The sequence below is a fragment of the Anolis carolinensis genome, chromosome 4 (genome assembly GCF_035594765.1).
Source record: "Anolis carolinensis isolate JA03-04 chromosome 4, rAnoCar3.1.pri, whole genome shotgun sequence".
Lineage (NCBI taxonomy): Eukaryota > Metazoa > Chordata > Lepidosauria > Squamata > Dactyloidae > Anolis > Anolis carolinensis.
In genome coordinates, this window is record NC_085844.1 from 9,922,240 (window position 1) to 9,949,161 (window position 26,922).

The 26,922-nt window shown below is 42.5% G+C and overlaps 2 protein-coding genes and 1 long non-coding RNA gene across 3 annotated transcripts; all 3 read left to right on the forward strand.

Moving 5' to 3' along the window:
• The first annotated feature begins 205 nt into the window (after nucleotides 1-205).
• LOC100558081 (cation channel sperm-associated protein 2-like) lies at nucleotides 206-1,828 on the forward strand. The gene is given in 2 exon segments (XM_008108337.3): nucleotides 206-383; nucleotides 386-1,828. Coding segments are annotated over 2 exon segments (1,425 nt in total). The 5' UTR covers nucleotides 206-235; the 3' UTR covers nucleotides 1,663-1,828.
• A 10,889-nt stretch (nucleotides 1,829-12,717) lies between these two features.
• LOC134298764 (cation channel sperm-associated protein 2-like) lies at nucleotides 12,718-14,412 on the forward strand. Its single transcript, XM_062979977.1, has one exon. The coding sequence runs from the start codon at nucleotides 12,765-12,767 to the stop codon at nucleotides 14,241-14,243; it is 1,479 nt and encodes a 492-aa protein (XP_062836047.1). The 5' UTR covers nucleotides 12,718-12,764; the 3' UTR covers nucleotides 14,244-14,412.
• Nucleotides 14,413-21,392: 6,980 nt separating this feature from the next.
• Nucleotides 21,393-26,271, forward strand: LOC134298765 (uncharacterized). The gene is made up of 2 exons (XR_010005854.1): nucleotides 21,393-21,648; nucleotides 23,223-26,271. It is a non-coding gene; the product is annotated as an uncharacterized LOC134298765 (long non-coding RNA).
• Nucleotides 26,272-26,922: the final 651 nt, after the last annotated feature.

Consider the following 26,922-nt stretch of genomic DNA (forward strand, 5'->3'; position numbering starts at 1 on the left):
CTGGGAACAAATGTAAAGCAAATATTTGACAACCTGAGCCTACCTAACACATAAATCCAAGAATGCAGATTCCTATTTGTACCAATAAAAACAGATTCCTCTTTGGTAGTAGAATGTTGTGACTACCAGAATCCTTTGGCATTCTTGACTGTGAGGTCATTGCTGCAGTCTGTCGTGCTGCAGGAAGATCCTTTTAATTTTCCCTGTATAGGACTATAAGCAGCAAACGGGAGTCATGGAGTCTACCCTGCACTCTAAAAAAGTTCAAGGAAGCAAAACGAACACACCTATCGAGGTGCACCCCCGAGCAGATGCCATTCGCTCTAAGCTGATCTATACTTTCTACTTGATTGATCACCTGCATGGCCTGAGTCATGCTGTGCCCACCACAACATACGAGATTTCCTAGACCCCAAGAAAAGGAAGAAGCTCATGCTCACAGACCACCACCAGCTGGTTCGGTTTAATGTGATGCCTGTCCGGAATGTGATGGTCACTCAAGAGAAACGCTGGCGCAACCGTATTGAGGTACGCTGCAGTCACTGGCCCCCATTTGCCTTGTGGGCTTCTTGGCTCTTGAACACCAAAATGTTCAATCATTTCATCATCTTTCTCATTGCTTTAAATATGGTGGTGCTCATGATTTCATCAGAAATAGTGGAGAGGAAGGAAAGCCATTTTGTAAAACTGAATATAACAGTGGAGGTGATTGTTTGGGTCATTGTGCTGGTCTTTTGGGGTGAGATTATACTTCATTGGACTGTCAGTTTTCAGCAATACTGGACAAACCCTTGGAATGTCTATGACTTCACAGTCACCTTCATATCCTTTGTCCCTGAGTAGGTTTGTCGTGTGTTACGCTGCTTAAAGCTTTTCTCCAGAATCCAACAGATCAGGGTCCTCATCATGTCCATTGCCAAAGCACTGAAAGCCATGACCTTCATCCTTGTGCTCCTACTCTTCTTCTTCTATGTCTTTACAGTATCGGGCATTTTCTTCTTTGAAACATTTAGTCGCTCAGACCTAGAAGGCCTCGAGTATACAATGTATTTTTCAGACATACCAAATTCCCTTGTGACAATTTTCATTCTCTTCACCATGGATCACTGGTACGCATTGTTGCAGGACATGTGGAAAGTCCCAGAGGTAAACAAGGTTGTCAGTGGTGTCTTTATTTGTGTGTGGCTTCTCATTGGGGCATTCATCTTCAGGGACATCCTTGTGGCTAGCATGGTCACCAATTTCCAGAACATTCGAGGTAACCTTACTGAGGAAGCTAAGGAGATTGAGACCCAGCAACAAGCAAACGAATTTAAGCTGGAGCTCCTGGAAATGAGAAACAATCAATACCAGGGACAATCCTATAAGTGCAACATGTTACCAGAAAAGACGAGCACAGAGTCAGGATCAGCAATTCCATCTGGAGAGGATCCGGAGTGCAGTTTACATGACTTTCACACTGGGCGATTGGATTGGGAGTCCTACGTACACAGGAACCTGCCAGGTCTATATGACGCTGATGAGTCTGAGAAAGTAGTTTGGCCTCAAGATACGCTCTTCCGCTACTTTGAGCTGCTGGAGAAGCTGCAATACAACCTGGATGAGCGGCGACAACTTCAGGACTATGCTGTCTTAGCTTTGTCAAACCTTGAAGATAAATAGAAGGAATATTGGATGTACCAACATGTCTTTCTTAACCAATAAGTAAGCCATATTTTGTTGTGTTCACCTGATCCTACCCCATCACCATCCTGCTGCACTCCTGTTGAATTAAACATAGCTGTTTAATGGTGGAATAAGACCATTTAATAAAGGTTTTTTTTTCAAATAAAAGAAATTTTGTGTCTTAATTCAAAAATCTCAAATAAAATAATTCCAGAGGAATCTGTTTAATTCCCTCAATTCCAGTTGTCAATGTACTAGCCATTCTTCACAGGGAGAGGTAGATACATGACAGAATGTCCATGTCATTTTCCATACATGTTGCATCTGCTTGGACTGATGACATGATCATCCAAAGTACTGTTGGGATTTAGACAGATGGATGTGTAAAGATAAGAAGTCCTTTCTGCGATGCATGTAGTAACCAAACCAGGCATGAAAGGATTAGGATCAAGGATTTGACATGCCTAGACTGAAAGATTGAACATTTCTGGGGAAAGCAATGCATGTAACATCTGTAGGCTTTCTTTGAATGATGAGACTGATAAGCAGAGCATAAATGTCCTTGATGCCATGATGTATTCCTCTTTAGCCATGCACTGCATGCTGTGACTGCAGCTCAGTCGTTTAGTCATCTCCAACTCTTCGTGACCTCGTGGACCACCGCCAGAGCTCCCTGTCGGCTGTCACTGCCCCCAGTTCCTTCAAGGCCAAACCAGTCACCTCAAGGATACTGTCCATCCATCTTGCCCTTGGTCGGCCTCTCTTCCTTTTTCCTTTCATTTTCCCCAGCATCGTGATCTTTTCTAAGCTTTCCTGTCTCCTCATGATGTGGCCAAAATACTTCAGCTTTGCCTCTAATATCCTTCCCTCCAGTCAGCAGCTGGGCATTATTTCCTGGAGTATGGACTGGTTGGATCTTCTTGCAGTCCAAGGCACTCTCAGTATTTTCCTCCAGCACCAGAGTTCAAAAGCATCTATCTTCCTTCACTCAGCCTTCCTTATGGTCCAGTTCTCGCATCCATAGATTACTATGGGGAATACCATTGCTTTGACTATGCGGACCTTCGTTGCCAGTGTGATGTCTCTGCTCTTCACTATTTTGTCAAGGTTGGCCATTGTTCTCCTCCCAAGAAGTAAACATCTTCTGATTTCCTGGCTGCAGTCTGCATCTGCAGTGATCTTCGTGTCTAGAAATATAAAGTCTGTCACTGCCCCCACGTTTTCTCCCTCTATTTGCCAGTTATCAATAGGTGTAGTTGCCATGATCTTGGTTTTCTTGACGTTTAACTGCAACCCAGCTTTTGCACTTTCTTCTTTCCCCTTGGTGAGAAGGCTCCTCAGCTCCTCTTCACTTTCGGCCATTAGAGTGGTATCATCTGCATACCTAAGGTTGTTAAAGTTTCTTCCAGCAATTTTAACTCCGGCCTTGGATTCCTCAAGCCCCGCATGTCGCATGATGTGTTCTGCGTACAAGTTGAATAGGGAGGGTGAAAGTATGCAGCCCTGCTGTACTCCTTTCCCAATCTTGAACCAGTCTGTTGTTCCATTATCTGTTCTTACTGTGGCTACTTGGTCTTTATACAGATTTCTCAGGAGATAGACAAGGTGACTTGGTATCCCCATACCACCAAGAACATGCCATAGTTTATTATGATCCACACAGTCAAAGGCTTTAGAATAGTCAATAAAGCAGATGTTTTCCTGAAACTCCTGGCTTCCTCCATTATCCAGCGGATATTGGCAATTTGGTTCCTCTGCCTTTTCTAAACCCAGTTTGGACAGCTGGCAACTCTCGCTCCATGTATTGCTGGAGTCTGCCTTGCAGGATCTTGAGCATTACCTTACTGGCATGGGAAATAAGTGCCACTGTAAGGAAGTTTGAGCATTCTTTAGCATTTCCCTTTTTTTGGTATGGGGATATAAATTGATTTTTTTCCAATCTGATGGCCAATCTTGTGTTTTCCATATTTGCTGGAATATGGCATCCATCACCTTGACAGCATCACCTTTCAAGATTTTAAACAGCTCGGCTGGGATCCCGTCGTCTCCTGCTGCCTTGTTGTTAGCAATGCTTCTTAAGGCCCATTCAACCTCACTCCTCAGGATGTCTGGTTCTAATTCACTCATCACACCGTCAAAGCTATCCTCTATATTATTATCCTTCCTATACAGATCTTCTGTATATTCTCGCCACCTATTCTTCATCTCTTCAGCTTCTGTTAGGTCCTTGCCATCTTTGTTTTTGATCATGCCCATTTTTGCCTGAAATTTGCCTCAGATGTTTCTGATTTTCTGGAAGAGGTCTCTTGTCCTTCCTATTCTGTTGTCTTCTTCCACTTCCATGCATTGCTTGTTCAAAAATAGTTCTTTGTCTCTCCTGGCTAACCTCTGGAATTGTGCATTTAATTGGGCGTATCTCCCCCTATCGCAGTTTCCTTTCGCCTTCCGTCTTTCTTGGGCTACTTCCAGTGTCTCAACAGACAACCATCTTGCCTTCTTGGTTTTCTTTTTCTTTGGGACGTACTTTGTTGCTGCCTCCTGAACAATGTTGTGGACTTCTGTCCATAGTTCTTCTGGGACTCTATTTATTAAATCTAGTTCGTGAAATCTATTCTTCACCTCCACTGCATATTCACTGGGAATATTTGTGAGATCATATCTAAGTGGTCTGTGTATTTTCCCCATTCTCTTTAGACTGATTCTAAATTTTGTAATAAGAAGTTCATGATCTGAACTACAGTCAGCTCCAGGTCTTGTTTTTACCGACTGGATGCATGTCCACCACCTTTGGCTGCAAAGGATGTAGTCAATCTGATTTCGGCCATCTGGTGAAGTCCATGTGTAAAGCCATCTTTTAGGTTGTTGGAAGAGAGTGTTTGTTATGCACATTGAGTTTTCCTGGCAAAATTCTATCAGCCTACGTCCTGCTTCATTTTGTTGTCCCAGACCATGCTTGCCTGTGATCCCGGTTATCATTTGACTGCCCACCTTAGCATTCCAATCTCCTGTAATGAGAATCATGTCTCTTTTTGGTGTGTTATCCAGTAGGTGCTGCAGATTCTCATAGAACTGATCTAATTCTGCTTCTTCAGCAGCTGTGGTTGGGGCATATATTTGGATCACTGTGATGTTAAATGGCTTGCCTTGAACTCGAATTAAGATCATTCTATCATTTTTTTGGGTTGTATCCAATCACTGCTTTCACAACTTTATTATTAAATATGAAGGCTACTCCATTTCTTCGGTGTTCCTCTTGTCCGCAGTAGTAGATCTGGTGGTCATCTTTTGTGAAGCGGCCCATTCCAGTCCATTTCAGTTCACTGAAATGCTGTGACTAACCTTGTATATAGAGTCTAATGTAAATAAAGCAAATAGCCGCCCCCACTGGGCTGAACTTAAGGGTCACAGTGTGAGTGATTGTGAGGCCAGCAAAGACCAAAAAGATCTATGGTACATCAAGAGAATGTCTTGGAGGTTGGCCAAAGCTCTTGCCCAACATTACAGCCTCGGCATGGTATGGACATCAGGATTGGGTCTGATTTGTTCTGGTCCATTATCCACACAGTCAGCTGAAACTAATCCCTTTCCCCTGCACTCATCAGTACAGGGAAAAGGGGGAAGAATCAGGTCTATTTTACCCCTCCGCTGAGAATCTAGAATTGATAATATGCGTATTCCATCCCATGTAGCTCCACTGCTTTTGCCCTTGGGAGCTATTTTGGGTGGTTAATATGGGCACATGTCTTGTAAATGGGAGCAGCAAGCTGATGTTGACTATTATTTCACTGCCTACAGCTCTCAGCTCCCATCCTGACAAATAATGTCAGTACTGATCATTTCTTCCAAGGCACTGAAATACTTGATCTCAGCAAAGTTTCGAACTAACTGATGTGCCGACATTTGTTTGCTTGCTCGCCATTCCCCAGTTGTGATTACTTTAAAAAAGGAACAAACACTGATTATTTAGTACAGACCCATTAATCGCAGCCTGTTGATACCTGCATTTTTATTCCATCCCATAAACCACTTGTGAGTGAAGCTTTCATGCACTGCTGCTCAAAGCACTTTGGAGATAATAGTGGAATGAAATGCAATGGGACAACAAATCATTAGCTGAGAAGAAATGGATGCCTCATAAAAGCTATCACAAGCAAAATATGAGTGATGTAAAAAGAAAGGGGATCCGTGTGACAAGCACCTAGATTTCCAACTGAGGGGAACAGCTTTTTTTGCCAGGGGTGCAAGAATGACCAGACTTCATAGTGGAAGGTTAGTAAAGGTAAAGGCTTTCCCCTGACATTAAGTCTAGTTGTGTCCAACTCTGGGGGTTGGTGTTCATCTCCATTTCTAAGCCGAACAGCTGGCATTGTCTGTAGATGCCTTCTAGGTCATGTGGCTGGCGTGACTGCATGGAGTGCCGTTTCCTTCCCGCAGGAGCGGTACCTATTGATCTACTCACATTTGCATGTTTTTGAACTGCTAGGTTGGCAGAAGCTGGGGCTAATAGCAGGAGCTCACTCCACTTCCCGGATTTGAACTGCCAACCTTTTGGTCAGCAAGTTTAGCAGCTCAGCAGTTTAATCCTCTGTGCCACCATGGGCTCACAGTGGAAATCCTATGCAAAATGCCAACTGTGAAATAACAAATGACCAATAAGAAATCTACATTAATCCTAGGGTGCATCTACATGGGGAGGGAAACATGTTTAATTTGGTAGTCCTGTCACCATTGTTACAGTGGCCATAGCTCTCCAAAGAGCTCCTGTGTATCCTTACACACCATTGCTAATGTTTGCGAGGGCACCCACAAAAACCAGAGAGAGGAGGGGGAAAGGAGGGTGGCAATCCCCTATCCAAGTCCCTTGCAAACATCAGAAAGGGTGCCCAGGGAAAGCCAGGACCTCTTTGAAGCTCTGTGGCAACAGGACCATCTAGCTAGGCACCTCCCCCCTTGTCCTTGGAGTGTGGAGCTCGGGGAAAATGAGATGGCCATGTGAACAGTGGGGTTGGTTCCAATTCAAATGTCTTCCGGCCTTCAAAACTATGGAACTTGAGTTCCTTTTCATATGTTTCTCTGTTTTTCAGAATGTATACAGGGATGTAATAAAGTAGTCTTATTCTGTGTTGGCTCTTGGCTTTCTTCAATGTCTAAGAGATAATAATAATAATAATAATAATAATAATAATAATAATAATAATAATAATTGTGTGGTTTTCTGGCATTGTATATTTCTGCTGCTTCTGTGACTGTTCATTTGTATTTTGATTCCGTAGCCCACTTGTCGATGGATGTCCAGAATCAGCAGCATCCACTTCGGTGCTTTTTATCCTGGGCGACGACCAAGCCAGTATAGACTTCATTTTGGTTTGATTCTCCATAATGCTAATGGGTTAGGTGCACTTAGTTCCACTCCTCAGTTGAGACCTCTCTGGCTTGGTTGGACCTGCCGGTAGTTACACTACCACCAGCACAGCTCTCAGCATCATTGGAGCAGTTAAGCAATTAAGGCCAAGGTTGAAAAATCAGCTGATGACCCAAAATGCAGACTGTGCAAGGAAACCGACGAAACCATTGATCATATCCTCATCTGCTGTAAGAAAATCACACAGACAGACTACAAACAGAGGCACAACTATGTGACCCAAATGATTCATTGGAACTTATGCCTCAAGTACCACCTCTCAGCAGTAAAGAACTAGTGGGATCACAAACCAGCAAAAGTATTGGAAAATGAGCACGCAAGATACTGTGGGACTTCCGAATCCAGACTGACAAAGTTCTGGAACACAACACACCAGACATCACTGTTGTGGAAAAGAAAAAGGTTTAGATCATTGATGTCGCCATCCCAGGTGACAGTCGCATTGATGAAAAACAACAGGAAAAACTCAGCCGCTATCAGGACCTCAAGATTGAACTTCAAAGACTCTGGCAGAAACCAGTGCAGGTGGTCCCGGTGGTGATTGGCACATTGGGTGCCGTGTCAAAAGATCTCAGCCGGCATTTGGAAACAATAGACATTGACAAAATTACGATCTGTCACCTGCAAAAGGCCACCTGACTGGGATCTGTGCACATCGTCCGAAAATACATCACACAGTCCTAAACACTTGGGAAGTGTTCGACTTTGTGTTTGATTTTGTATTACGAAAACCAGCATATCTATCTTGTTTGCTGTGTCATACAATATAACAACAACAACAACAACAACAACCTTATTTTTATACCCTGCCTCCATCTCCCCGAAGGGATTCGGGGTGGCTTACATGGGGCCAAGCCCAGATAAAAACAGCATACAAGATAAAATACATCAAAAGAAATACAGAAACGAAATAAATTTTTTCACATTGATATAATAAAATTAAAGTAATGACCATAATAAAACATGAATTAAACCCCCGAATAAAAAAGGCAGAATACTTGATGAAACTGTCTTATGTTGAGTCAGGTCACTGGTGTACATAGCCAAAACATTACCTTCTCTCGTGGACAACAATGCTCTGAGTATAGGATCTTTTAAAGAGGGGCTGAGATAATTTTAAGGAGAACCTTTTGGTTGGCCGGAGATGGACTGAAATTGGTTTGCTTAGCATTTTAATGTGAAACAACATGATTCACTCTTCCTGAACTACAGCAAGCTTCGAAATGCAATTATCTTTGCTTTGTGCCCCTCCCTGACTGTCATGATGCAATTACCTGATCACAAAATGCATACCAAGATGTATATGGTAGAGAAAATTGCATACTGACAGGCATATATTAGGGGAATGTCCTTTAAAGAAAGTTGTTTATTAAGAAAAATTGCATTAAAAATGAACAAACAATATGATATGCGGGAAAACCTGCCAAAATTGCAGATGAGCTAAAATAGAATCACTAGCGGATGCAGAAGTAGTATGGGATGAATCAGAAAATCACAGACTCTTAAGAGTTGGAAGGGATCACAAGGGCCATTTAGTCTAAACCACATTTCACCATGCAGGTATACACAGTGAAAGCATTCCTGACAGATAGCCATTCAATTGTTGTTTAAAAAGAAGGAGATCTCACCACACTCCAAGGCAGTGTAATCCAAACACCCCATATCTTTTGGATTTTTTTTCTTAACACTTAGGTGAAATCTCTTTTGGGGGGGGGGCAGGGGGAGTTTGAATCCATTGCTTCATTGTGTCCTAGACCCTCGAGCAATTTTCTTTTTTCAATATGACAGCTTTTCAAATATGTAAACATGATGATCATGCCACTTCTTGGGGTTCTCTTTTCAAGGCTAAATATACTCAGCTCCCTTAGATGCTCCTCATAGGAATGTATGGTGTGTCCAAACCTTTTACCATTTGGGTCACCCTTCTATCAACACATTCCAGGTTGTCAATATTATTCTTGAATTACATTGTCCTAATGTAGATACCATATTTCAGGTGAGGTCTGACAAAGAAGAATATAATGTTACTATTACTTCCCTGTATCTAGACAACATATTTCTATTGACACAACCTAGAATTACATTGACTTTGTAGCTGCTACATCACACTGTTGACTCTTGTTCAGATTGTGGTCTACTAAGACTCCTAGATTCTTTTCACACTTTCTGTTGCAAGACAGGTGTCATCCATCTTATATCTGTGTATTTTGTGTCTGTCTAGGTATAGTGAAGGGACACAAGGGGCCTGATTTATTTTGATTCAATCTGATTTATAAAAAGCAATGGTATTCAGAATGGTTTGATTAAATAAATAGTCTTCTTAATAGTTAGAAGATGTCAATAAGAAATGTTTGTCACAAACACCACCAAATGGCCAGCAATAAAACAAGCCCATCGCCTTCCTGGGGATGCAAAGGAAATCAATTGACCAGGATGACACATGCAGGCAGGGCAATAAAACCTTAGAAACAACAGTCTTATATGTAGGAGTCAGAGATGGCATTTTGATGTAGTTTGATAAATGGACATTTGTTTTTTGTTGTTTTGATAAACGTCTGACCAAATGGTGCCATGTGCAAGATGAAACAAGATGAAAGAAGGAAGGGGCGTGAGAAAAAGGATGTTTGTGAAATTAATTGTACCCGCAAGAATATTATAAATACCCCATGTGAAATCTCAGTTGGTGTGCCACTCCTTTTCATGATGATCACCCGCAGCTCTATTTGCAAATAAATCTGTGTATTTCTATCTCCTCTGCCTCCTAGTTCCTTTATTGGAAAGCCGGCACTAGGGGGTTCTGCAAGGTTTGCCTTCTTTAAAAAGGGATATTGCTTCTGAGCCTCAACAATAGTACTTTACATTTCTCCCTGTTGAAATTCATTTTGTTAGTTTTGTCCTAGCTCATTTTCACTCAAATTGTAGAAATTGAGAATTTCTACAAATGAATGCATTCTCTACCCAATCACCTGATCAGTAACTCAGAAAAAAAAGTATGTTGGCAGTAATGAAAGAATTTGCATATGTTTCAGGATTGAAAATAAATCAATGTCAAACAACTAAAGAGTTCATGCAATAAACACAGGGTTAGAAATAACATTGTTTCCCACAGATCCCATTTCTTCCCACTCTTCTTATTAAAATTGACAAAAACAACCACTTAAGTACCTTATACAGGCACAATCAAGTACTCATTTCAGCTTTGTTAGGCCTAGAAAGGTAAGTACATAAAATTGAAAACACCGGATTGCATTTTATTTAGGGAGTGGGGAACATCTCAGTGGAATACAAAGCATTGCAGGTCGAATCTCGTTTGTATTCAACAGAAAAAGAGAAGGGAAAGGGGGAAAAAAACCACACACACACAGGATCAATGAATGTAATCTGATTATTATCCACTAATATGATGATTTTGCAATTTGTATTCAAACGGTGCATCTGGTTTCTGATGGATCTGCTACATTATAACACAACTTGCCTTTTGGGAAAATGAAAATGTTGTATTCCTGAATTCCTGTTCTAAATGGAACACTTATAGAGTAAAATTAAATGCATTTCTAAATGAACTTTTCTTAATACACACATTTTAAAATGGATTTTGATACTTAGAGCAGTGAGGGAATGTGAACTCTGATGGATAAGTAAATCCTGAGCCACTTTTTCATCCAAGGGTTTTGTGTCAGGTGACTTGTTATCACAATTCGATGAAGATGTAATTCCTCAAACAGCTCTAAAGCGAGCTTATATGCTCTTCACTGTGGTGGTAAGGACAAGAGTTTCACTTCATTTTTAAATAAGAGTTTGCCTAAGCCCATACATTTCTACATGATCAGGATGGAAAGAACACATTTGAATGAAATAACAACTGACAAATTTAACCCAGGGCTTTGAGTGCTGAACTCTTACAAATCTGACTTTGAATCCCTGGGTATTTATTCATTGACAGTACTTGAGGGAATGAAGGCTGAAATCCATATTCAAGCTGGATGTAAACTTAGCAATCCTTAAAACAGAGCCACTGAAATTGATGAGAAATGTTGTCATGATGACCATGATGACCCATTGATTTCACTGACTCTACTTTAAATTTGAAAAACCCAAATTGAATCCAGAAATTTGAAATAACTCCCCAAATCTTAGATCACACTACATTTTGTATCAAGGGAATGACATAGATTCCATTCACTCTTGGGCAAATTCATTTGGTCCATGTAGATAGGCCCTGTGTTTTTCTTTATCTGCATGACCTAGAATCATAGAATCATAGAGTTGGAAGAGACCTCATGGGCCCTCCAGTCCAACCCCCTGCTGAGAAGCCAGAAATCGCATTAAAAGCACCCCTGACAGATGGCCATCCAGCTTCTGCTTGAAAGCCTCCAAAGAAGGAGCCTCCACCACACTCCAGGGCAGAGAGTTCCACTGCTGAACAGCTCTCACAGTGAGGAAGTTCTTCTTAATGTTCAGGTGGAATCTCCTTTTCTGTAGTTTGAAGCCATTGTTCCGCGTCCCAGTCTGCAGGGCAGCAGCAAACAAGCTTGCTCCCTCCTCCCTATGACTTCCCCTGACATATTCAATACATGGCTATCATGTCCCCTCTTAACCTTCTCTTCTGCAGGCTAAATATACCAAGCTCTTTCAGCCACTCTTCGTAAGGCTTGTTCTCCAGACCTGTCTTAAGCATGGCTGTTGTTCAGATAAGAGTAGAGAGAAAGAAAACTATGTTTTCTTCTTTCAGCTCACCAGAAGCAAAGGTACATATAACTATTAGTAATGTTTAGATAAAACCCAGAAAATGTGTACCTTTATTCTGGGATAAAGATTTAATTATTGTAATTTTTCTGCTCTGTAATAGCATTTCACTTTCCCTCCCCCCTCCAAGCCTTGGAAAAAGACAAAAATAGGTGGGCTGCAATTTTGGAAATCCACATTCTTAGTGCAATATTCATGCATCAAATCACAATATTCCCAAAGAAGGTTCTTTCTTTGGCTCTCACAACATCTCTTCCTCCACTCTCCTAGTAATGCTTATAGAGAAGTGTTGAAAGAGCAGACATTTAAATGCAGTAGGAATAGAGGAGAAAACCAGCTTTTTGAGAAATTAGAGAGATGGGCCAAAACTATCAAAATCTCTGAGCATGTAGAGTTTGTTGGATACAAAGTTATTTTTGGTGTTGGTATTAAAAAAAAACCTATGCAATCCAGTATCAATTGAGGATCTCATTTGCCTGTACTGGAATCCTTCAATTGACGACAGTAACAATTGGGAAAGAATATGTATGTATGACTTTAACATCTTCAACTTTCCCCCAACCCAATATGATTTTAGCATCTGTGTCTAATGAAGAAGGCAGTGAAGCTTTGGAAGCTATTGGACTGAACAGTTGTGTTGCTACTGTCATCGTGCTTGTAGCAGATTCCTTCATATAGTTAAAGCCTTTTAACAATGCCATATCTAATGCCTCAATTCTTTGTATGGGCCTGGGAACAAATGCTGAATAAATCCAAGAATGCAGATTCCTATTTGTACCAATAAAAACAGATTCCTCTTTGGTAGTAGAATGTTGTGACTACCAGAATCCTTTGGCATTCTTGACTGTGAGGTCATTGCTGCAGTCTGTTGTGCTGCAGGAAGATCCTTCTAATCTTCCCTGTATAGGACTATAAGCAGTAAACGCAAGTCATGGAGTCTTCCCTGCACTCTAAAAAAGCTCAGGGAAGCAAAACGCACACACCTATCGAGGTGCACCCCCGAGCAGATGCCATTCGCTCTAAGCTGATCTATACTTTCTACCTGATTGATCACCTGCGGGGCCTGAGTCATGCTGTGCCCCGCCACAACATACAAGATTTCCTAGACCCCAGGAAAAGGAAGAAGCTCATGCTCACAGACCACCACCAGCTGGTTCGGTTTAATGTGTTTCCTGACCGGAATATGATGGTCACTCAAGAGAAACGCTGGCGCAACCGTATTGAGGTACGCTGCAGTCACTGGCCCCCATTTGCCTTGTGGGCTTCTTGGCTCCTGAACACCAAAATGTTCAATCATTTCATCATCTTCCTCATTGTTTTAAATATGGTGGTGCTCATGATTTCATCAGAAATAGTGGAGAGGAAGGAAAGCCACTTTGTAAAACTGAATATAACAGTGGAGGTGATTGTTTGGGTCATTGTGCTGGTCTTTTGGGGTGAGATTATACTTCATTGGACTGTCAGTTTTCAGCAATACTGGACAAACCCTTGGAATGTCTATGACTTCACAGTCACCTTCATATCCTTTGTCCCTGAGTTTTTTTACATGTTATACAAGACCCACAGCCCAACAGCCATGAGGCTTCAGCAGGTTTGTCGTGTGTTACGCTGCTTAAAGCTTTTCTCCAGAATCCAACAGATCAGGGTCCTCATCATGTCCATTGCCAAAGCACTGAAAGCCATGACCTTCATCCTTGTGCTCCTACTCTTCTTCTTCTATGTCTTTACAGTATCGGGCATTTTCTTCTTTGAAACATTTAGTCGCTCAGACCTAGAAGGCCTTGAGTACACGATGTATTTTTCAGACATACCAAATTCCCTTGTGACAATTTTCATTCTCTTCACCATGGATCACTGGTATGCACTGTTGCAGGACATGTGGAAAGTCCCAGAGGTAAACAAGGTTGTCAGTGGTGTCTTTATCTGTGTGTGGCTTCTCATTGGGGCATTCATCTTCAGGGACATCCTTGTGGCTAGCATGGTCACTAATTTCCAGAACATTCGAGGTAACCTTACTGAGGAAGCTAAGGAGATTGAGAGCCAGAAACAAGCGAACGAATTTAAGTTGGAGCTCATGGAAATGAGATACAATCAATACCAGGGACAATCCTATAAGGGCAATATATTACCAGAAAAGACGAGCACAGAGTCAGGATCAGCAATTCCATCTGGAGAGGATCCGGAGTGCAGTTTACATGACTTTCACACTGGGCGATTGGATTGGGAGTCCTATGTACACAGGAACCTGCCAGGTCTATATGACGCTGATGAGTCTGAGAAAGTAGTTTGGCCTCAAGATACACTCTTCCGCTACTTTGAGCTGCTGGAGAAGCTGCAATACAACCTGGATGAGCGGCGACAACTTCAGGACTATGCTGTGTTAGCTTTATCAAACCTTGAAGATAAATAGAAGGAATATTGGATGTACCAACATGTCTTTCATAACCAATAAGAAAGCCATACTTTGTTGTGTTCACCTGATCCTACCCCATCACCATTCAGCTGCACTCCTGTTGAATAAAACATGGCTGTTCTATAAGGTGGAATAAGACCATTTAATAAAGTTTTTTTTCTAATAATAGAAATGTTGTGTCTTAATTCAAAAATCTCAAAGGAAATAATACCAGAGGAATCTGTTTAATTCCCCCAATTCCAGTTGTCAATGCACTAGCCATTCTTCACAGCGAGAGGTAGATACATGGCAGAATTTCCATGTCATTTTCCATACATGTTGCATCTGCTTGGACTGATGACATGATCATCCAAAGTACTGTTGAGATTTAGAAAGATGGATGTGTAAAGGTAAGAAGTCCTTTCTGCGATGCATGTAGTAACCAAACCAGGCATGAAAGGGTTAGAACCAAGGATTGGACATGAGAAGTGTTATAGAGACATGTTGAAAGAGCAGACATTTAAAGGCAGTAGGAAAAGAGGAGAAAACAAACTCTTTGATAAATTAGAGAGATGGACCAAAACTACCAAAATCAATTTCAACAGGGAGAAATTTACAGTACTACATTTAGGCAGAAAAAAATGTTCTGGACACCACAATTCAAGAAGAATATTGACAAATTAGAACAGATTCAGAAAAGAGTGACCAAAATTATCAGAGTTTTGGAAACTAAGCTCTATGAGATTTGGGTATCTTTAGCTCGGAGAAAGAAAGCTGAGAAGTGGCATGATAGCCATGTTTAAATATTTGAAAGGATGTCATATTGAGGAGGAATAGGCTTTTTTTGTGCTTTGTAGACCAGGACATGAAGCAATGAATTTGAATTGCAGGAAAAAATATTCTACTTACACATTAGGAAGAACTTCTTGACAGTCAGAGCTATTGAGCAGAAGAATATACTGATGCCCCAGAGTGTGGTGGAGTCTCCTTTTCTGGAGGTTTTTAAGCAGAAGCTGGATGGCCATTTGTCAAGAATACTTGGATTCTGTGTTCCTGCATAACTAGTTGAGCTTGATGGCTCTCATGGTTTCCTCCAGCTTTATGTTTCTATAGTGTAGTGGTTATAACATTGGATTATGACTCTGGAGATCAGGGTTCAATTAGCCACTCAGACATGAAAATCCACTGGGTGACCCTGAACAAGTCATGCACTCTCTGACCCAGAAAATCCCATGACAGGTTTCCCTTAGAGTAACCATAAGTTGTTAATAACACAAACACATATACCCCTAAAAAGAAAGAAGAACCATATCACCAGAGCCGGCCCTAGGCATTTTTCAAGTGTAGGCGAACAGAATTTTGGCGCCCCCCCCCCAACCAATCACTGAAAAATAAAAGCGTTGGATAAGCGAAAATATTTGATAATAAGGAGGGATTAAGGAAAAGCCTATTAAACATCAAATTACATTAAGATTTTACAAATTAATCACTAAAACATCATGTTTTACAACAAATCAACAGAAAAAGCAGTTCAATACCTTGCGGAGGCAGGTCGCAGGAGACAGGAGTTGCCTCGATCGCGCCCCCAACAAGATGGCGCCACAGGCAACTGCCTAGTTGGCCTGGTGGTTGAACCGCCTCTGCATATCACAGATGGATTGCTTCAGTCAAGGAAATCACAGTCATGAATATGCAAGTCCTGAGCAGAGCTGTTGATGAGTGGAGCTCTTCGAGGCTTCTCATTCATAGGGTTGCTACAATTTGAAGCCGACTTAATGACAAATAACAGCAGTAGAAATTCATATATTTCAGTAAATAGTCTGATAATACCAGCACACAACTCTTCTGAACTCTTCTCAAAGAACACAACAACAAAATAAGTTCACTTTTCCCATGGTACAAGAAAACTCTTGGGCACAACTGGAAAGCTGAGCAACAGCCATAGAATAACATTTTCACCTCACCTACTGCTTTTAGGCTGCTGTTCCATATGCAGGGCCGGCCCCACTATGGAGGCACCTGACGCCGCCGCCTCGGGCGCAGGCCCGGGGGGGCGCCGTCAGGCTGGGCGGGAGGCGGGGCACCGCCCTGACGGTGCCCCGCCTCCCGCCCAGTGCGCCCTGGCCCGTCTGGCCTTTTCTAGCTGGCCAGAATGCAGCGGAGGTCCCTGCAGGCCGCAATCGCGGCCTACAGGGACCTCCGCTGCAGTCTGGCCTGCTAGGAAAGGCCAGACGGGCGAGCGGGAGTAGCGGAGGCGGAGCCAGCTCTGACGCCGCTCCCCCCCCGCCCAGCGTGCCCTGGCCCCGCCTCCCACGCTGCGTGGGAGGCGGGGCCAGGGCACGCTGGGCGGGGGGGGCGGCGCCAGAGCTGGCCCCGCTTTCACGCTACTCCCGCTCGCCCGTCTGGCCTTTCCTAGCAGGCCAGAAAACAGCGGAGGTCCCTCCAGGCCGCAATCGCGGCCTGGAGGGACCTCCGCTGCTTTCTGGCCTGCTAGGAAAGGCCAGACAGGCGAGCGGGAGTAGCGGAGGCAGAGCCAGCTCTGACGCCGCTCCCCCCCCGCCCAGCGTGCCTTGGCCCCGCCTCCCACGCAACGTGGGAGGCGGGGCCAAGGCACGCTGGGCGGGGGGGAGCGGCGTCAGAGCTGGCTCCGCCTCCGCTACTCCCGCTCGCCTGTCTGGCCTTTCCTAGCAGGCCAGACGGGCGAGCGGGAGTAGCGGAGGCGGAGCCAGCTCTGACGCCGCTCCCCCCACCCAGCGTGCCCTGGCCCCGCCTCCCACGTTGCGTGGGAGGCGGGGCCAAGGCACGCTGGGCGGGGGGGGAGCGGCGTCAGAGCTGGCTCCGCCTCCGCTACTCCCGCTCGCCTGTCTGGCCTTTCCTAGCAGGCCAGAAAGCAGCGGAGGTCCCTCCAGGCCGCGATTGCGGCCTGGAGGGACCTCCGCTGCTTTCTGGCCTGCTAGGAAAGGCCAGACGGGCGAGCGGGAGTAGCGGAGGCGGAGCCAGCTCTGACGCCGCTCCCCCCGCCCAGCGTGCCCTGGCCCCGCCTCCCACGCTGCGTGGGAGGCGGGGCCAGGGCACGCTGGGCGGGGGGGGCGGGGCCAACTGTGGCCCCGCCCCCCTCACTAATCGCCCTGGCCCCGCCTCCCACGCAGCGTGGGAGGCGGGGCCAGGGCGCGGGAGGCGGGGCCGGTGGCGGGGGCGCTTTTCAGCACCCCCGCTTCCCATTAAAAAATCTCTCCGGCCGGCCCTGTCCATATGTTATATCTATCTGTCATTCCACACACTAACGCAAAAGGCAACTGAGTATTTTGAGAAAAACAGTATGCAGTCTATGCAAGGAGAGAGTAGATGCTTCAGCAAGTGGAAAAGATTATGGCCAAGGGCAAATTACCAATGTTTTTTGATGATAGATTGTCTGGAAAAAGAAACACTGGGGAAGGAAGGCAGCTGGTAAATCTCTCCATAAGAAATCAACATTTCATTTGGTTTTGTCTTTCCCACAGCATCTGTGTCATCTCCCCTCCACCACACATCCAAATAAGTAATTGAAGATTTTTGGAGAAAGCAAGAGTGAACAAACACAAAACTGCAAGGGAAATTGTCATCTACATGTGGGATCATCTGTTATTATTCTGTCTACTTGGAAGAAATGGAAGAAGCATTGCCATATGGAAAAGAAAAAGGTTTGGATTATTGATGTCGCCATACTAGGTGACAGTCAAACTGATGAAAAAAAAACAAGAAAAATTAAACCGTTATCAAGATCTCAAGATCGAACTGCAAAGGTTCTGGCATAAACCAGTAAAAGGTGGTCCCAGTGGTAATCGGTACACTGGGTGCCATGCCAAAAGATCTCACTTGGCATTTGGAAACAATACACATTGACAAAATTATGATCTGCCAACTGCAAAAGGCCACCTTACTGGGATCTGCACGCATCATCCGAAAATACATCACACAGTCCTAAACACTTGGGAAGTGTTCGACTTGTGATTTTGTGATACGAAATCCAGCATATAGATCTCATTTGCTGTGTCATACTATGTCTTTGTGTCAATAATAACAACTTTATTTTTGTATCCCGCCTCCATCTCTCTGGAGGGGACTCGGAGTGGCTTACATGGGGACGGGCCCGATCAACATAATAATATCATAGAATCATCAAATTAAAACACATACATCATTACATAAAACAGGATAATCAAACAGCAGTTTAAAACAAGATAAAACTATAAAAGCATAAAAACAATCTTAACCAATTGTCAGTGAGCTTATGAAAGGTACAATCCTAGGCATAAATGGGCGGAATGGTGCAACACATTATAGATTAGAACTGTTGAATGAAGTGCATGAGTCAGAATATAGTGCATGGGTGAGCAAAATAGGGTGAGGGAATAACCTTGGGGTGGAGAATAACAGTAAAGTGCCAGGACAAATTTCCAATCTTAATAGGAGCCAAATTATCGCGGACTGTCTAATCAAATGCACAGCGGAACATATATGTTTTTAGCTACTTGCGGAAGGTGGAAAGGGTGGTGCTGACCTAATCTCCCTGGGGAGGGAATTCCAGAGTCGGGGAGCCACCACAGAGAATGCTCTCTCCTGCGTCCCCACCAACCGTGCTTGCGAAGGGGGAGGAAGCGAGAGAAGAGCCTCCCCAGAAGATCATAGAGATTGCACAGGTTCGTAGGGGACGATGCATCACAAAGATAGGCTGGTCCCAAACCGTTTAGGGCTTTATAGGTAATAACCTGCACCTTGAATTGGGACTGGAAACTTATTGGCAGCCAGTGGAGCTGTTTAAACGGGGGGGGGGGGGGGGGTAAGTAAGGCGTGGACCACCTTGGCCAAGTCAGAATTGTTGTGGTTTATGCAGAATATAATCCATCAAAGACACAGTAGCTTCACACAGATGAAAAAGGAAACATAAATGTACTCTTGTTCAGCAGAGTCAAAAACAGAAACTCGTGGCATTACATTAAAAATAAATCCTTTACACCAGGCATGGGCAAATTAAGGCCCAGGGGCCAGATACGGCCCCTTGGCTGCTTACCTCAGTCCCTCCTCATTTTCCCAGTCTTCGGGGCATTAGGACACAGCAGTCCTCCGCATCCTTATACAGAAAGAACAGGGGAGGAAGGCACGCAGGAGCTGAGAGCCCTCTGGAGCCCTCTTGGCTGTTGCCTGTCTCGCCCTCCTCCCGACATAATGTCCAGAGTGTGCCCAGCCACCCTCCCTCCCAGCCCAGCTGTCTTGGTCAGGCTCACAATGTGGCCACATGGCAAAAAAGTTTGCCCATGCCTGCTTTAGAGTAACAAAACTTACATAGTCCTTGTATGCATCACATAAGCAGAGAAAGCTTACATATTAGGCCTGGAATGAAGCCTTGGTAACAGTGAGTGAGGCAGGCATCCATTTTGTAGAGGAATGCCAGGCAGCCATCTTGAGTGTGGTTAGAAAGGGGGAGGAGCTTAGAGAGAGACTCCTAGGATTGGAGCAGATGGGAGGAGCCAAGTCCTAGAGTGCAGAGGGGAAAAAAGAGCTCCAGAGAGTTCTGTTTTAGAGTTTGAAAAGAGCAGTTTAGTTTTGGAGTTGGGTGTGTGTGTGAGAGAACTGAAACCTGTGGAAACTGACAAGCTAGGTCAGGCAGTTTGTATCTCTTGAGGGGAAAATAACTCAAGGGATTGACTCTTACTACTGGGCTGGTTAATAAAAGGACTCTAGGTTAGAGTTAATTAACAACCCAGGGGAACTCACGTCTATTCTCAGAAAATAGAGCGAGGGTTTTTGTGACCAATAGATAGATTGGTTGGTTGGAACTGTTTGAAACTAAGTGAAGTAATTCTGAAACATACAACTAAGTTAAGCTGAAGAACGCCTGTAACCGTTTATGCTAATGTACCTCTCTGAAGTAATCATTTACCTGTTTTTAAGAAAATAAATTTTATTCTATTTTCAATTTTCAAAAGCCTCCACAGTGTATATTTCCATCGAGAAGCCTTAATAAAAGTTCCAGCAATACAACAATAAAATACCACAGAAAAGCCTCATAGTGAACATCAGTTTAGGAGTCAGGGTTAGAAACAGTGTGGGCAGGGAATGGGAGAAGTTTGTCTCAAACACATTTAATAACAAAAATCCTAAAGACATTTTAGGTTGGTGGCAGCTACCATTTTAAAAGAAAATCTAAAATCAAAAGGTATACCCTCGCCTCTCACATACGTGTGCTTGCGTGAGCGTGAGTAGAGTGGAGAGTGGGTACGTTATATTAGGTGTCAGCTCCTTTCGTTATATTGGTGGCAGAGCTGTGATATTTTAAAAGATTTCCCCCTGCCTGATGAAGTAGCCTCTTAGCCTTAGCCTCTCCAGTCCCTCTCTGCACTGCTCATTTTGTTATAGCATTGTTGTTTCTCCTGTTTTTAATTAGTAGAAACAACAATATCCAAAAACCAAGAGATCCCTTTCCCTGCCCAAAGCCCCTTAGATTAAAGAAGACTGACACCAGTTTAAAAGCACTTCTTTCCATGGGATAAAATCGTTCTGCATCAAATCCCATAGGATACAAGAGACTGCTGATGTTTGGGCAATGAAATAGGATGGGAAACTTTCATAGTTCCCATCCAGCTTGCTTTTCAGTTGGAACCATGGGAGTAAAGTGTGATAAGAGGTAGGAGCTCTGAACATAATTGCTAGGCCATGTTCAGAGTTCCTTCCTTTCAGGACATTTCTGTCTCGTTTCAACCCTCGAACACGTGATAAGCTTGATGCCTGTCCTTGCTTGAAAAGTGGCTGAAGTGTCCTATGAGGGGAAAATTTCGTAATGTGATATGGTCAGATTGCTGGAGTTCCCTCCTTTCGGGACACTTCTGCCTCTTTTCAACCATGGAGGGCTATGCAGAAGTAGTTTTACTTATGTGATGAGCTCAGTGCCTCTCCATGCTTGAAAAGAGGTTGAAGTGTCCTATGACTGGGAAATTTATCAATGTGATAAGGTGGTAAATCCCTGAAGTGAAATGGCAGATGGTCATCTGAATAAAGGACACCAGAGTGGAGATGAAATGCAGGCAAAGAGATTCAACTTCCTTCCTTTGCTTTTATTATGCCTGGCCCATGCCACTGCTGCTGCTCCTATGCCACTCAGAAAGCATAATTTAGATAGGAGAGGAGATTGAACTTTGCAGATCAGAAACCTGCCAAAGGCTAATGGAACACCAACTAATAGATATGTAGGAAATTTCATGATGCTCTGTACTTTGTGCCTCACCATTCCTGAACCTAAAGGAAGTTTATCTTTGATATAATCTGTCCAGGTTTGGGTGATTATTCTTCAATGAGATGGAAAAAAATTTTTTAGCCTAAGGTGAAGATTGAGAAGAATCTTCTGTTTTGAAGAAGAGTGTCCCTGTACAGCTTGGATTAAAATAAGGTAGAGAACGCTTTGCATATTTAGAAGTATTAATCTTTCCTTTTGCTATTTTTCCCTTTTCTTTGCCTCCCAATGAAAAAAGACTCCACCTGCTATTAAACTAAATGACTTTGAACCATCATGAATATCTTTGCTCACATTTCATCCTCATTCCTTTGCCTCATTGTTTCCGTGGGCTTTCTTCTACATCAAGGTAACCTAATCCTGGTACTACAAAGCAATTTATTTGAAAGGTTGTATAAATGATGGAAATTCAGCACCTTTGCATAATCTGATGCTTTGCATAATTTATGTTGCAATTTTGCTTTCATTTGTGGTTCCCAATGATCTAAATGGACAAAGGATATTCTCTCCATAATCTGTGAGCAACCAAATAAAATGCCCTCTTGGTAACAGTTGTCAGCCTAGTTTTGGCTGGCTGATGGAAATGTCCCACAGAATACCTAAGTGTGGAGGTGGATTGTATCAGAGAAGGTAATTCCACAGGTAAATTGTACTCAAATCATTTAAAAATTTAAAAGAATTATCCAACACTTTATACTTGCTTGGAAACCAATTGACAGCTAGTGCAATGGTTTTAATATTAGTGTAATATAATCAGTCCTAGATATACCAGTAACTAGTTTGGCTGCTTTATTTTGAACTAAAGGAAGGTTCTAAAGTTGATGAAGAAGCCCAATGTACAGGCCACCTCTCACACAAATACAGGTCAATGGGGACCATATTGCTCCAAAATATCCAAATTGATTCAACAAATGAAGCTAGTGACACCAGGTTAGAAAATTAACCTGCATAATTTCAACATCTTACCTTACTGAATGCCTTCTGTCTCTAAACAGGATGGACCTCAGCTAGAAGTCTAGTCTTGAAGTTGCTGGCACTACAGTAGAGTCTCACTTAGTCAACATAAATTGGCCAGCAGAATGTTGGATAAGCGAAAATGTTGGATAATAAGGAGGGATTAAGGAAAAGCCTATTAAATGTCAAATTACATTATGATTTTACAAATTAAGCACCAAAACATCATGTTTTACAACAAATTGACAGAAATACACGGTAACGTTATGTAGTAATTACTGTATTTAGAAATTTAGTACCAAAACATTGCAATGTATTGCAAGCATTGACTACAAAAACATTGACTACTAAGAGGCAGACTGCGTTGGATAATCTAGAATGTTGGATAAGCGAGACTACTGTACTATCTTTAGATCTCCCAGCTTTGGGAAAGGATGCAGATGGTGAAACACCTAATCTGTTACCTCTTTCTAATCTTCCTCATTCTTGTATGTAGAATTAAATTAGCAAATGTTTACATCCCTAGAAGAGAGTATCACGCTTAAGCAAACTGGAGGTTTGTAGTCATTAATACAATGTACATGTATGTGTCTGTGTTTAGAGCAAAAATAGATCCCCCCTTAAATACAAAAGCAGATCATTGGGGACTGCATTGATCCAAGATATCCAGATTGATTTAAAAAAATGAAGGTCGTGACATCAGACTGAAAAATTAACCTGCATGACTTCAGCTCCTTACTAGCAACTGAATGTATTTGTCTTTTGTCTCTTCATAGGTGCAGCCCCAGCTAGAAGACAAGAAACTAAAAGTAGCAGCTCAGCATCATGTTCATTTTCAGTCTGAGCTTGCTGTCCTTTTCAGAGGCTGAACCAGGATCTTTTGATTGGAGTACCATAGACCTACCAAACTCAATCAGTTACGAACCATATTATATTAATGATGATTATGATGCAGTATTGATTATAAATACTTTTACTTTTGTAATCTCCTGCTTTGGAGTTGTGATGAATGGAGCTATCTTCTGGATTCTTGGCTCAAGTGCTAAGGTTTATCCATTCACCATTTACATTCTAAACCTGTCAATCGCTGATGTTGGGATCCTTGTGTTCAGAGTCATATGCTCCTTTGTCTTCATGTCAGAAAAAGTGTCAGTTTCTCCTGGGAGTGCATACTTGCAGTTCTTCCTGTTTATGTGTATTGTTGATCAAATTCTGCTGACAACCATCAGTACTAATAGATGCCTTCTTCCAAAATTGGTATCAGCACCATCAGCTGGAACACCTGTCTGCCATTTTGTGTGTTGCCATATGGATCCTTTGCTTCCTGTTCTTTGCAAATCATTTACTGTTTTGAGGAAGCCGAAAATACTAGCACCTTGGTCTTCTATCCATTCAAGGTGACTTTTCTGGTTTGCCTTCCAGTCATGACTATTTGCAACCTGATCCTGTAGTCAAAGTGTGCTTCAGAAGGCAACAGTCTCAGCAGGCTATGTGCTTCACAGCCATCATAACTTTTCTTTTGTTCTCCTTTCTCTTTACCTTCCCTTTGAATATCATTTGCATCATCCAATCATCCATTTCTATCTATGCATTACAGTGGGTCCCCAGATGTTTTGGCCTTCAACTCCCAGAAATCCTAATAGCTGGTAAACTGGTTGGGATTTCTGGGAGTTGTAGGCCAAAACCCCTGGGGACCCATAGGTTGAGAAACACTGATGTATTGGAACTGAGCTACTTAAATACTTGTCTGAGGAGCAGCATTAGGTAGTCATTTATTTCCTGGTTGGGAGACAGAGGGGAGATGTGTGCATAAAAGATATGAAGGTCATTTTTCAGACGGTTTTCAATGAAGAAGAATACGAAGGAAAAGAATATGACCTGGACCTGGAAATCGCCTATTAAAATCCAGCTGTGAGACCTTCGTAAGTGTATAGAGTTCCTAGCTTTGCCAGTCTAAGCATTCTGACAACTCTATGGTGTTTTTAGTTCAAAGTTATCAGAAAAGTCAATTTCAGTTGCTGTACATTTGCCACAGATTTAATCAGAAGGAAAATAGAGAGGTAGCTTTGATCCTTTGATTAATAGATGATAGCTCTCATTCCAGAAATGGAATGAGAGCCACGAAACCATTCAGAAATGTCTCCAACTTAGATGTCCTGAACTTCAATGCTATACCAGTTTAGGAGTCCTAGCTAGGGATGGATGGATCTGTCTGACATTGCTTTCTTTGACATTCACACATTTTGCAAGTACAAGTATGTCTCTTCCTAATTTAACATCATTTTGTTACATTCGAACACTTGTCTAGGCATTGCTAGATCATCCTGTATTGTTCTATGATAGGCTTTGGATGGTATTTTTTTAAAAGTCCTTTGTTCAGCCTAGTAAATGAAATGAGATCTTCAGTTTCAGAAATTTCTGCTGTTAGACTTCCTATTGCTCTTGAAGAAGGCCATTGGCATATGTACATAGGTCAAAACATGCTATGATATTCAAAAACAAAAGAGCATTTAGAAATGTATCTTCCCTCTTTTCTCATGGAAAAATAATAATAGGCAATATACGGACATATACACACAAGTAAAGTTGACCATTGAAATCAAAGGGAGTACATGTAGTAGACTAATTCAAAACCCCTGTTTTAGGTCCCAATAATTTAATTGGTTTACTATGGGGAAGAATTAAATCTGGACCCAACCCAGTGTCACTATTACGATAATTTGTTGTGGTCATAATCATCAGTATCTCAGTATGACAATATACCTGTTGACATACATTGAAGCTGCGCTCAGACATCAATTATCGGGCCTTCCATCACTATGCACAGACTTTGCTTACCCTGTAGTGTTTCCGATTGCTGGCACTATTTGTACCCAGTATGCTATTCCAAAACCTCCAAGTGAGCTAGACTAAACAACTAATGATGAAACCTTATCACCAGTGATATTTAAGCAACTCTGCCATTGGCTAATGAAAGCCTTGATCCAACTAATATGAAAGTGTTGTTGTTATTAACCATTATAGAACTCCTGGAAGCACAAAGATGGGTTTTGTGTTTCTGATGAGGATATCTGTGGGACATCACACAATTTCCTGTGTAAAAATATGCCCTTTCAGTGAGATGCATTAATCCCTGCTAGTAACACTTCTGTTAATTCTTTCCACTCTCTTCTTTATTAGTACTCTTTTCTTTCCAGGAGCCGGCTCTATATGTACTAAAGCCAATAATGTCAATAAATACAAGTGGATTGAAAGGAACACAATCAGCACTCACATTTGTGGGTTTCTCTTGCATGACTTATGGGTTTATAATTGATGCTTAACTGAAGTCCCATCTACACTGAACATTTAATGCAGTTCAAAGCTATCTTCAAACTATCATGGCCAGGCAACAAACTCCTGCAAAACTGCATAAAAGAAAGCCCTTAACGAGGAAAGATTTAGCCTTTAGGAAAGATTTAAAAACGTGGCTTTTCCGGTGTGCTTTCGGAGAGTAACTGTTATACACTTCTTTTGTTACTCCCCCCAACATCTATCCTCTAGACTGTTTTTCTATCTTATGTCCCTGTTCCCCGTGGTTTTTATTCTTATCTTTTTCTCACCCCAAGTTTTAACTGAGTGTTCATGCGACGCGCCCTGTTATATTGCTTTTTTGATTTTGTGTTGTACTGTACATGATTATTTATTGTATTGTTTAACTGTATTATGATATGTTGTTTATATTTTGCTATATTGTATTGTCCTGGGCATGGCCCCATGTAAGCCGCCCCGAGTCCCCGTTGGGGAGATGGTGGCGGGGTATAAATAAAGTTATTATTATTATTATTATTATTATTATTATTATTATTATTATTATTAATGTGCATGAGGGCTCTGCAATGTGTGTAATCACCATCCAGATCTTCAGCTGATCCCAGGATGTCCTATATAATCATTTGCAAAATGAAACCACTTTCTTTAATACTAGTTTGAATTAAATGGTCAGTGTAGATGTGCCATAATTCTACCTCCTTGCCCCACTTCTTATCTCGCCCTTCCACATCTTCAGGACCACCCTGCTCAACCCATCTGCACCCCACTTCCTTCCCCACATTTCCATTGTGAAACCTCATCCCGATTTTAAGTTTCTCCTTGGTCACTTTGTGGTTGGGAGATGGGGAAGGGGAGCCATCAAAGCAGGGATTTAAAATCCAGATTAGATCCTTCATAGTTGGAGGGTTGGGAAGGGAAGGTTGAAATGTGGGGGAAAAGGGGGAAGAGAGGGATGAAGGAAGGGGTTTTAAATCAGGATGAGTTTTCTTGTTGGGAAGCTGAGGCAATGACTGAGAAACTAGTGGTATTGAAAAGAGAGTGATGGAAAGACAGAGGGACACCAGATGGAGCAGGGTGAGGAGATGGATTAGAAGGAAATCTGGAGTGATAGTCCATGGCTGTTGGTGGGAAAGAATATTACAGCATGCATATTTGTTTTTTTGA